This window comes from Clupea harengus, chromosome 1 (genome assembly GCF_900700415.2).
Source record: "Clupea harengus chromosome 1, Ch_v2.0.2, whole genome shotgun sequence".
In the NCBI taxonomy this organism is placed as follows: Eukaryota; Metazoa; Chordata; class Actinopteri; order Clupeiformes; family Clupeidae; genus Clupea; species Clupea harengus.
In genome coordinates, this window is record NC_045152.1 from 13,536,831 (window position 1) to 13,548,670 (window position 11,840).

At 41.0% G+C, this 11,840-nt stretch overlaps 1 protein-coding gene across 1 annotated transcript; it reads right to left on the minus strand.

The window, feature by feature from the left end:
* Nucleotides 1-583: 583 nt before the first annotated feature.
* LOC116219973 (uromodulin-like) lies at nt 584-11,439 on the minus strand. The gene is made up of 8 exons (XM_031564512.2): nt 11,351-11,439; nt 5,986-6,143; nt 3,976-4,095; nt 3,620-3,804; nt 3,247-3,407; nt 1,873-2,118; nt 908-1,074; nt 584-704 (listed from the first exon to the last, which is right to left on the minus strand). Exons 1-8 carry the CDS (start codon nt 11,437-11,439, stop codon nt 601-603), a joined length of 1,230 nt encoding a protein of 409 aa, XP_031420372.2. The 3' UTR covers nt 584-600.
* Between the last annotated feature and the right edge of the window lie 401 nt (nt 11,440-11,840).

Consider the following 11,840-nt stretch of genomic DNA (forward strand, 5'->3'; position numbering starts at 1 on the left):
ATCTCAGAGATGACCGTCATTGAGGCAAATGGTTAATATTTAAAGAAATAGGCCATATTTGTAAGTATAGGTTCAGATGTAACCAGTATAGCTTGAAGTTTTTTTTTGCAGTGATTGTCTGGCTGTGTTCTTTGCTATGAATGCTTTGAATGTGGGTTTGTCAAAGCCAGGTGATTGTGTAGCTGTGTTCTATGAATGCTGTGAATGTTGGTTTGTCAGAGCCAGGTGATTGTGTAGCTGTGTTCTGTTCTAGATGAGAGGCGTGAGAGTGAGAGCAGAGAGGATGACTATCAGAGATGCAGTCAGACCGGAGGCTTCACAGGGTTCGGGCCAATCATGTCTCTCCCATCTGGAAAAAAAAAACACAAATGAGATGACAGAATTCATTTGGATTCAAGGGAACAATTTCAGACCACAATACGTGAATGTGGGATGGGCAGATCTCTAATCTAGGGTTAAATAGGTTATAACCGCAACAGCACTAAATATATACAAAGGATCAAAAAGCCTGCACACACACACACACACACACACACACACACACACACACACACACACACATTGACATTTGCTAACTAGCTGGGTGTAGTCAGTGTTGAATTATCCATGTTTACCTGCTCTGCCACTGGCCCAAACCAGAGGCCCCAGTGAGATGGAGGCGCTGTCATGGAAATCAACAGAGCGGCGCTGCCTCTCGGGGTAACCTGGGTAACAGTGCTGTAAACAGGAAGAGAAAAGGAACAAGATAGTTTTCTTTTTAACATTTGCTCCTAATCTGACAAACATTCAGCAAAGCCATATTTTATTAAAACATCTGTGACGAACATATTTGGCTAGAATTATAGCCAAACCTTGACATTACTCTGCTAGTCAGATTTCCTCCTGATGTGCTCTAGATGTGGTGAACTTACGGCTGTGCAGTCGTTGTTCGCCACCAAGCACAAGTGGATGCTGCAGTGCAGGTAAACCTTGGAGGTGTGTGCAGTGAAGTAGAACATCTTGAAGGAGAAGCCACCTGATGTGCTGTTGCTATTCTGAAGCAGCTCCACTGTGTTTTCATTGGGGTTGGGACACCTAGAGGGGGAATAACATATGGCAAAAGAGACAGTGAGGACAATAGGGACTTATGAAGAAGGGTATAAACCTAGCCTGGATGCCAGACGAACTTAGCCCCGGCCACAACATTTTCGGTCGGGAAGTTCGGTCTGGTGTCGCTCCGTTGGGGAGAAACTATCTCCTCACAAAAATCTGTGAGGAGATAGATAGACCAATCAAATTGTCAGGGCGGGCTTTATAGGATGATGGACAGATGATCAACCGTAACGTAATCAACCACGTCACCAAAAAGCTTTTGGGGTAAATTAGTTTTCAACAAACATGGCTGCCGTTGGAGAGCTGAAATGTGGAGATTCGAGTCTGTTTTAGAAGACATTGACAGCACATTCATTTTGAAAGAGGAACAGAGAAACGCGATCAAGGCATTTGTCGATCGAAAAGATGTTTTTGCCGTCCTTCCTACGGGATCCGGTAAAAGTTTAATGTATCAGCTGGCCCCATGGTCTACGTTATGGTCATACTACGTTGCTCTGATTGGTTCTAGATATATCCAATTGAGCGAAGAGGCATTTTTTTCCTGGTTCGGTTGAAACACGCCCCATAATCACAGCCCATTAGAGCGGTATCAGACTCATATTCTGAGTAGAATTATGAGTATGACATTGTCAGGCTAGTATAAACCCACATGATGAACAAAAGAAAAAAGGTTGGACAAATATGGACTCAAATTATGAGGATGATAAGCATCTGTGATAGTCTGGTAGTAAGGTATGTAAGAGGGAAGAGTGGGTGTATTGGTGCGTTGGTACAAATTACCCGTTTCTGATGAGGTCCCAACGGATGTGGTAGTCTGGCTGATTGACAGGAGTGGCCCAGCAGGAGTCCATCACCATGGCAATCTGGCGGCTGTCCACTCCGTCCAGGCGGACAGCCACGTACATCCGCTGGTTCACCGCCACAGTCACATTCCCAGAGAACGCATTAGAGAATCCTGCATCTTCATAGGGAATCATTCGGACACGGTAGGTTCCTTGACCTCCTGGTAACTTCTTAGTCACAACACTGTAGAAATAAACCCAAAATGTTTTTTCCAGTTCATTTTCAGACAGGCAGAAAGCTTAGGCTTTGATGATAGTGATAGTTCCTCTATAATGGGGTTTCATTTGTGGGAAGTAGTTGATGCACTGTGCTTGTGTTTTGTTTTTAATATTGTGAAAGACTACTATCTGGATGGGGGCACTGTGTTTTATGAGTGAGAAAAAGGAGCATACTATCTGGATGGGGGCACTGTGCTTTATGAGTGAGGAAAATGAGCCTACTATCTGGATGCAGGGGCGGAGATCCCATTTCGTTGTAGGGGGGGACAATACACGGTAACATTTCAGAGAGTAATTCCTGGGGGGGACACAGAAAAATTGCTGTCTGGCCCTATCGCCCTCTCTCTCTCTCTATGCTGTCCTCGTACTGCGTTTGCTACCTTGCAGGACTAGACAGCTAGCTAACACTTTTCTTTGCAAAATAAAGATGATGAATTTCCCCGCACCCTCCCCTGCGACGAAGTTTTGACATCTTTTTCACATGCAGATGACCCCTCCCCCCACAACAACGTTTTGACAACTTTTTCACATGCAGATGACCCCTCCCCCCGCAACAAATTTTTGCCATCTTTTTCACATGCGGGGGCCTAATAAATAGTTTGTGAAAGACCCAGGGAAACACAAATATCCGACGAGGCAAAATCCCGGACGATTTTTGAATCCCTGCCGGACGCATTTTTTAGGTCTCGAAAAGATGAGATGTCCGGGTAAAAGAGAACGTCTGGTCACCCTAATTACTGTATTATTCAAAATTATTTATTTGTGTTTACAATGACTGTTGGGAGGGACAACTTTATGGTAGGGGGGGACACGTCCCCCCTGTCCCCCCGGGATCTCCACCTATGTCTGTATGGGGGCACTGTGTTTTATGAGTAATGCACTGTGTTTGTGTTTTGTTTTTAATATTGTGAAAGACTCCTATCTGGATGGGGGCACTGTGTTTTATGAGTAGTTCATGGAGACTGAATTCTCCTATTCCTCAATCACTGGTTCTTTATGAAAACAATGTATTGTGTTTGGTCACTGGAGAAAGGCACTGCAAACTAACCAAGAAAAAGTGAGACAAAAGTGTGAACATAATGGCAAAGCCAACCTGTCCAGGGGGTTGATGTCCATGTCCATGGAGAGTGCCTGAGTGAGGGGGTAGACACAGCAGAAGAGCAGTTGTATCCGTCTCTCTCTGCTGATGGGGCCACCGGCTGAGTTGGCCTCCCCCTGGATTAAGTTCTCATAGATGAAGTGGGTGCTGTTGCTCTGTTGGGCAACAGACAGCACATACAGGGGTCAATGTCTTTGGTAGAAACCAACAATGGTTTCATCCATATTCTGCTGTGAATTCTGAGTAAACATATTTAAACTGTTGGGGGTTTTGCCATTTGGGCTTTGCTCAAAGATTAACACTTCAAGACAATACTTCTCTAAAGAATAGCTTATTTTGTAAATCTTTGGTGTAGAAGCAGTTGTACCCTCAGAGTGGTTCCACAAGTGTGATTCTCATTGTCGAAGAGGAACTCCACTCTGCCATCTTGGAGTGTGCCGTTGCAGCTGGGGTCGTTGAGGTGGAGGGTGTCAGCCGAGAAGCCTGCTTCAAACAGCTGGCAGCGAGACAGAGACATGGTGCCTGTGCTGCTGGAACAGAACTCCACAGAGTCTGAGAAACAGGGAATGAGAGAGAAAGGTGGAAAGAGTTGAATAAGGTGAGGGGAAGAGTGATATGGGAAAATAAAGGAGGGATATAATACACTTCTATCCAACATCTAGTAATAGTAATAGCAGTAGTACCATTAGTAGTAACAATGTCGGTAGTCATATTAGACCTTACCATAGGACTCAGCATGAGGTCTTGGGTGATCCTCATTGCAGAGGCAGCCGTAGACTCCATCTTTCTGGCCACACCACTCGTCCTCAGTACAGTTCAGCTCTTCACAGGGGTCAACAACAGCTGCTCAAAAACATGGCAAATCCAGATGTATTAGTAGAATTAATTCAAATAGGCATAGGCAGAAACAAACAGGGTAAAATATGATTGGTGAACAAACCTGGATGTATCAGTAGACCACTAATTGTAACACTAAAGTAGGAAAGTCATTCCAATAGGCAGAATAGGCCTAATGTGCACTAAGTACTGTACTGCAGGTCAAGTGTGTCACATGACTTCATCTGGGGAAACTTAATTTGACTATTTTGGAATTTGGTCATCAGTCAGGTTGTTATTCAGAGAGAGAGCCTTCATTATTTTAGCATACAGTATGTGGAATGGTAGAGGTACAAGTAGGTGAAAAGACCTGTCCCTGTAGCTGAGTGATTGGTGTATGGCCTGATTCATCAGTTTGTTTTTGTTTTTGTTTTTATGTTTATGTTATTTTCTTTGATCAGTTTTTTGGTGGATTGACAACTTTAGATGTATGAGATGAACAAAAAATATTTTAATAAGAAGACCAGTTAAGCAGTTGATGAAAAGTAGTTATTTCAACACTTATTAAAAGGACATGGAGCAGGGTTAGTTAAATCACTTACCTGGAGTGGTTGGAGCAGGGCTAGTTACAGCAGCAGTTGTTGGATCTGTGTGGCGTATGGAGATATGTTTTAGATAATAGATATGAGAGATGAATATCTACAATATGACATATGTTTACCATTTGTACGTAGCAGTGTATGGGCCAAGGGCCCCAAAATAGGGTTGTCACTACCACTGAGGGGGATGCTCACTATTTTTCTGAATGTATCCCTGGAGTACACAAATCACATGAAATGTGCCAAACTGACCAGAGCCTTGTAGACCACATACTGTATGTTACCCCCTAAGCAAAATGATAGGTATACAACATTTCTATGTAGCTTTATGTGTCTTTCCCTCTTGCTCTCTGGTAAAATACACCTGGAGGAGTTGGAAACTTAGAGATCCATAGTCCTACAGCACTACAGCAGTACAGACATACTCCAGAGATAAAGTACATCAACAAAATACAGTTAGCATTGCACCCCCTACTGTTGGTAGTGGTGACTCCTTCTGGATCATACACTATATCTTTATATAGGAAACCATTATTTCATCTTCAGATTGTATAATTAATTTTGATATTTTAAATTCATTCATTGACAGGGATCACTCTCATGAGCTGATGTGTCTTGAGGGGTGTGTAGAACTAATGTGGGATTCAGATAAGTACACACACACACACACAAATACACTACCAGTGGTGAGTTTGACAAAAACGCACTCCAATAGCAAAAAGAGGACAGTATTGCATTCCTAAGACCACATAAAGGATATTAAGCATCTCAGAAATGAATAACATCACAAAAACATCTGCACATGCACACACGCGCACACACACACACACACACACACACAAGGTATGAAGGAAAATCAAACAATACACAGCAATGTGATCTGACAAACTGGCCATAGACTGGTTGGAGCAGGGTTAGTTAAATCACTTACCTGGAGTTGTTGGAGCAGGGGTAGTTACAGCAGCAGGAGTTGTTGCAGGTGTTCCATCTGCGTGCCGTATGGAGATATGTTTTAGATAATAGATATGAGCGATGAAAATATTTTCCCAGGGGAAACTATGGTGAATGCAACATGGACACAAACACACTATAGTAAAAATATCAGAAAAGAGCATTTTACCTGTACAATATGCCAGCCAGCAGTTAATAGGTTTCACTAGTTTGTAAACAGTGTAGTTTCCTGGACACGCTTTCACCTGGATGGATGGTGGTGTGAAATAGCAGCAGTGACCCGAAAAGGATCCACACACCTGTCTGGTCACGATGCCATCTTCCAGGCGAGGGTGTGGACCGTTCAGCCAGAGAGGTGCATGGGTACCACAGCGATAGTCAGGCACACACACGTTAGGCATCAGAACACTCGTCCCCTGGTGGAACATGCGGTACCAACCCTGCCACTGGACGTTACGGTCGCACCTTATCACTGACTGGTTCAGGTTGGTGGTGGCCCTCCAGACGTCATTTAGCACAGTGTAGCTGTGACAAGGGTCAAACGCAGGGCTGGTAGTCACAGAATCTGTGTTTGAAATATTCATATCCAGTAATCAGATTAGTTGTATAAGCAAAAGAAATATTTGTTTGTAATATAAGGATAAAGCAGCAGTAAGAAGTAAACTAGCAAGCTAACATAAAAGGCATGCAAAACCCTTTAAAACACAAACAACACCACTGATGGCACTGAGAAGATCTTGCTAGCGCGCTAATTGGTGTCTTTTTACAATATAATTGGACATGTCGTGCTGTGAAAGCTTTTCTTACATTTTTGCAGGGTGGTCCATCCTGGACCGAAAAACTACAAAGAGTACAGCCTAGGTGACTAGTGGGAACGACAGGTGTGTCTCTGTCCCTCACTTGATCATAAACCAACAAAATGAAATCAAAGGTGATACCAAAATAAAGTGGCAAAATGTTGCATACCATTGCTTTCAAATGATAATTCTTTATCATATCTAAACAAATTTACACAATTTTAGTGTTTTATGAGCTTGGTGTGCTTCTGTACCGTAATATCGCAGTAGCCTACACTTCAACATGTGTCACCATTTTATGGCCATACACCTAACAGGTGTAATTTTATCTTCCATAACTTTGATCAAATGTATAATTATTCTAATTAATTGTTTGAATACATAAAAAAAAATTGAGGTATTAGTTGAAAGGCAGGAAAATGTCAGCTATGTTGAGTACAGAAATTCCTATGAAATGTGCCAAACTGACCAGAGCCATGTCTTGAAAAAGGCCCCCTCCCCCTCTGTAAAAGCGTCTGAAACTTCATAAATAATTCCCCCATAACATTTGGGATTTCTCCTTCATAGTGATTAATCTTCCACCAGAAAAAAAGGAAATCCACTTAATAGGAGGTCTACTTAAGAGGCTGTCAAATCTTCATCCATTAGATCCACGTTGCCCTCATAAGGAGACATACTCCAGAGATAAAGAACATAAAAAAAATATAGTTAGCATTGCACCCCCTACTGGTGGTAGTGGTGACTCTATCTTGCACATACACTATATCTTTATATAGGAAACCATTATTTCATCTTCAGATCGTAAAATTCATTTTGATGGCGTATGGCAGGGATGGAATTTAGCTCCTGCCAAATGCTGGTGAATTTGATCAATCTGCCAGCCAAGGTGGCAGGTAAACAAAGGGGGCATTTAAAGGTACAGTGTGTAGTTTTTTTGTTGTATCTATTAGTAGAAATGAAATCTAGTGTTCATAATTATGTTTTCATTAATGTATAAATACCTGTAACTATGAATCGTTGTGTTTTTGTTAGCTTAGAATGAGCCTATTGTGTATCCACATAGGGACCGGGTCCTCTTCCACAGAGTCTGCCATATTTCTACAGTAGCCCAGAACGGACAAACCAAAACACGGGCTCAAGATAGGGCTTTGTTCTGGCATTTGACGGCCATCGTAGGTACTCGCACATGCTTGTAAAGGATATTCAGCTAGTTGCAATTGAGCAACCTCACCACTAGATGCCACTTTAACAAACATAATTGAAGCGATTGAATCATCAACTCAGTCTTCAGGCAGCCTACCTAAATAGTGTTGTTGCTTACTATCTGTGAGGTAAAAGTAAGCTACATCTCCTCCTGCATCTCAATGAATCAGCGTAAGGTTCGGCCACTAACCACCAATTTGATTGGATATGAAATTCAAAGCCAGAGTGCACTTCCTTGTCAGTCAATCGTTCATTCATTTCCAAAGGTTAATAGCCTAATCGAACAGGCTATTTTAAAATCAATGTGGCTTTATCGTAGGTGTAAAGACAGAGGCTGATGTCAGTTGGCCTACGCAAGAGGAGACAACTCAAGTTCATGAACCAAAAGTTTAAAGGTGATTTTTCAATGAGAAGTGGGGAAGAGCGGAGGCTTCGCCAGCAGCAAGACAAACAGCTTTATTGTGGGCACTAAAAACTTAAACTTGGAGGCTATCAAGGACCACAAAGCCTCCAAATGCCAAAGGAGGTGATCTGGATCATACAAGGAGGCAATCTGCATCATACAAGGAAAGGAGGTCTTACCCAACCTTTAGGAGGTCTTACCCATCATCAGCATCGCTGCGGATAGCGCACACACAAAGATGACAAAGCCCATGGTGACTGGTGTACCTGGTCTCTCTCACAAGCAGGACAGGATCCACTCCTTTCAGCTGCTGATTTCTAAACAGCATGCAGCATCACATCCACAAACACAAAAGCATGCTTAGAGTAGCCATACACTACTTTAGGCTAGGAACGCTAACAAGGACCCACTCTTAGCTTGGAGGCATGTACATTAACATGTGGAATTGTCTAACAAACAAAGCATTTATCAAGGTGTTAAAATACACATGAACTACTCTACGGTTTGCTCACTAAAGGCTATATTGCCTTGTTTTATTTGCGTGTCATAGTTATGTTATTGTTATTTCATCTTTTAGGCAGTTGCCAATATAAAATGCTTTGCAAGTAAACAAGTGTCTTTTGAGATAATTCCACTTAACCAGGTAAGTATAAAGACTTTATTATAATTGTAAGCATCAATTATGTCTGCATTTCTGCTCTTTTTCAGTCTATATCTCTACTTTTATCTCCTCTGACTCCTATAAAAAGTCTTTATGAACCATTTGTTAAGTACTCGATGCTGACTTGCTACGGCATTCTTATCTATTCATAGTATTATTACCGTTGAATTAAAAAATGCACATTCAAATTGTGATATATTGTCACCAACAATTTCACCTCTATAGTTATCAGATGTATAATTAAAGAATTTGCTCAAATACACCTTACCAGTATTCAGGCTGAGGTTGTGCAGAATGTGACTGTAGCGCTCTGAGTTTCCTCTGGATCTCTGAGGTCCGATTCTCCCCGTCTCTTTTATAGATGGCTTGGTATCGAAAACAGGCTGGAGGTGGGGAATCGTTCAGGTATGTAATCTCCAAACCTGTTTACAAAAAAACATTGTATTGTATTATATTGGTTGTATCTTCCTTGATGCTTTGACCGGTGTTAAGAGTTGAGAATAACCATATTAAGCCCTGGAACCAGTGCACAGACAATAATAAAGGCCAGTTCAGCTATTACACTGCTGATTGATTAAACGGTTGATTATGCCATGGCATGCGGAAAGATGCAGACATATTGACACTTTGTCTTGCCTTCATAGGACAGATAAATTAATTTCATTATGATTAACCTCCATTATGCCAATGGCAGTGAGCATTGCAGAAATCTGTTAATGAGGGGTGCCATGAATTATGAAATCATAAAATCAGAAATCTGTTGATGAGGAGCATAATGAATTCTGAAATCATGAAATCAGAAATCTGTTGATGAGGAGGGCCATGAGGTGAAGCCTCACTGACGCAGGCACAAGTCTCTCCACTCAGAGAAAGACTGCTGCAGGGAGTGCTTAAGAGTTCATGTGTCACTGAAACTTACACGCGTTTCTCTAACTCATGTGCACTGTGCACCATGTAAACATAAGCTCTTAAGTAGTACTTAACTAACACTGTCCATGTACACACTGCTCTTAAGTAGTACTTAACTAATGCCGTCCATGTACACACTGCTCTTAAGTAGTACTTAACTAACGCTGTCCATGTACACACTGCTCTTAAGTAGTACTTAACTAACACTGTCCATGTACACACTGCTCTTAAGTAGTACTTAACTAACACTGTCCATGTACACACTGCTCTTAAGTAGTACTTAACTAACACTGTCCATGTACACACTGCTGAAACATCCCTTAATTTGGTGACATCAGGTGACATCACTGCTGCCTTTTAAACTTTATAGGACCTGCAATGTTAATTCACTTAAGAGCAAAAAAAACACACAAAATAACGATAAAAAAAAATCATAATATTACACCGCATTCAGATTTGTTTGTTTCACGATGTGTCAACATATTTAACCTGCTCTTCGCCACTTGTAAGTGTCCTACAGTGAGTGGCATGCTGCCCGAGCAAGAGAAGGACTTTGAGGGAGATGGTGAGGAAATAAGTTACAGTTTTTCTCCATTGCTTTGGCTCATTTCACGAAACAGAAATGACATTCTCAAAACAACACGTGCACACCTCCAAACCACTGTGCACTTGTTCACAACAGATTTGAATTTCTCATTCCTTTAATCAAATTGCAATTGTATTAGCACATCCTTGTAAATGACAAGTACAATTGCCTACATTTTGCACAAATTTCAAATGATTGAGCTCATCTTTGGAAATGGTTAGGTTCAATTGCCTTCAGTTAGCCCAATTACCAATTGAATATGTCTTGCTGGTCTAAACTGACTGTTGCTTCTCAGTCAAGTCATTGTTCTCTGCAAAACATGTTGGCATAATTTCCTTGTATACATCATCACCTGCACAATAGTTCACTCCACTGTCAAAATCTTTCAGGCACATAATACCATGAAAAACATCATGGTATATACTGTAATATGGATCTCTTGGATCATCGGCTTAATTTTCAGGTGCAACTAACTTTACTAATCAAGGGGGGGATTCACACATTCGATCACCAATCACACAGTAAGTTTAGTTAGCTGACAGGTCCTATCCAGGAGTATAAATGCTTCCATCAAGTATCTATACACTCTAAAAACAAAAGGTTCTATATTGAACCTTTTAGGGTTCTATAGCTTGGTACATATATGGCACCCTCAAAGGGTTCAATATAGAACCATTTCAGAGGGTTCAATTAAAAGAACCCTTGGGGGTTCTTTTCTTTTTTTTTAAAGGGTTCTAAACAGCACCTTTTAAAAGGTTTATTCATTCTCCCAAAACCTTTGATCGATTTCTTTTTTTGTATCATATTTTAACACTTAATCATCAATAATAATAATGAATGATAGTGAATAATACTGCAATAGTGCCTCTCAATAATTCTTGTATAACCATTTGGGAAAGAGCTGTAGGCTAAATGCAACTATTGGTTTAAATAAAATAACCAATAACTTGATAGCAAACCTTTGTTTACATGCTGTTGTTACTATAAAAGAAAGAGAGGAGAGGTGGATTCAAAAATGGACTGTATTTTTTTATTTATAAACTCAACAGTAACAGTGATGAACTAATCTGGTTATATAATTTCAGAACAGGGATGGACACTTTTTTTTAACTTTGTATTTTGAAAAGATAATGCTCTGAAAAGCTAAGGGTATGCTTGATCTGCCGGGGGTACTCCACACCAATGACGAAGTACATCTCCAGCAGACATTGAATGGCATGTGCCACATCCATCTCGCCGCTTATGATGGTGATGCCATCCATCATAATGGATGCTCTCCAGGCAAGGAGGCGAGTCTGCATCGTGGAGGCTGATGACCGGAAATTAGTTGGGTGGTTCCTATGTAAATGAGAAGTGTGTAAGGGAAAAAAATGTCAATTTGCACTGTTAAAAACCAACACATACCTTGTTTAAACAATAGAGAATATAATTCCGTATCTCATTCACAAAAATATTGCAAACCTCTTGTGTTGGATAATTCCCAGAAAGCATCTGGACTGCGTTTTCCAATCTGCACTTATTTTCTCTCTGAAATTAGCCATAAGAAATGTGTAAAATTAAGAATTAAGACCGGCAATCAATGACAACTGTGACTAGCAAGCAGATAGACATACAGACATAGGCACACAGTTGGGCTAAAGACAAGCAAGAATAAAAAAGGGTC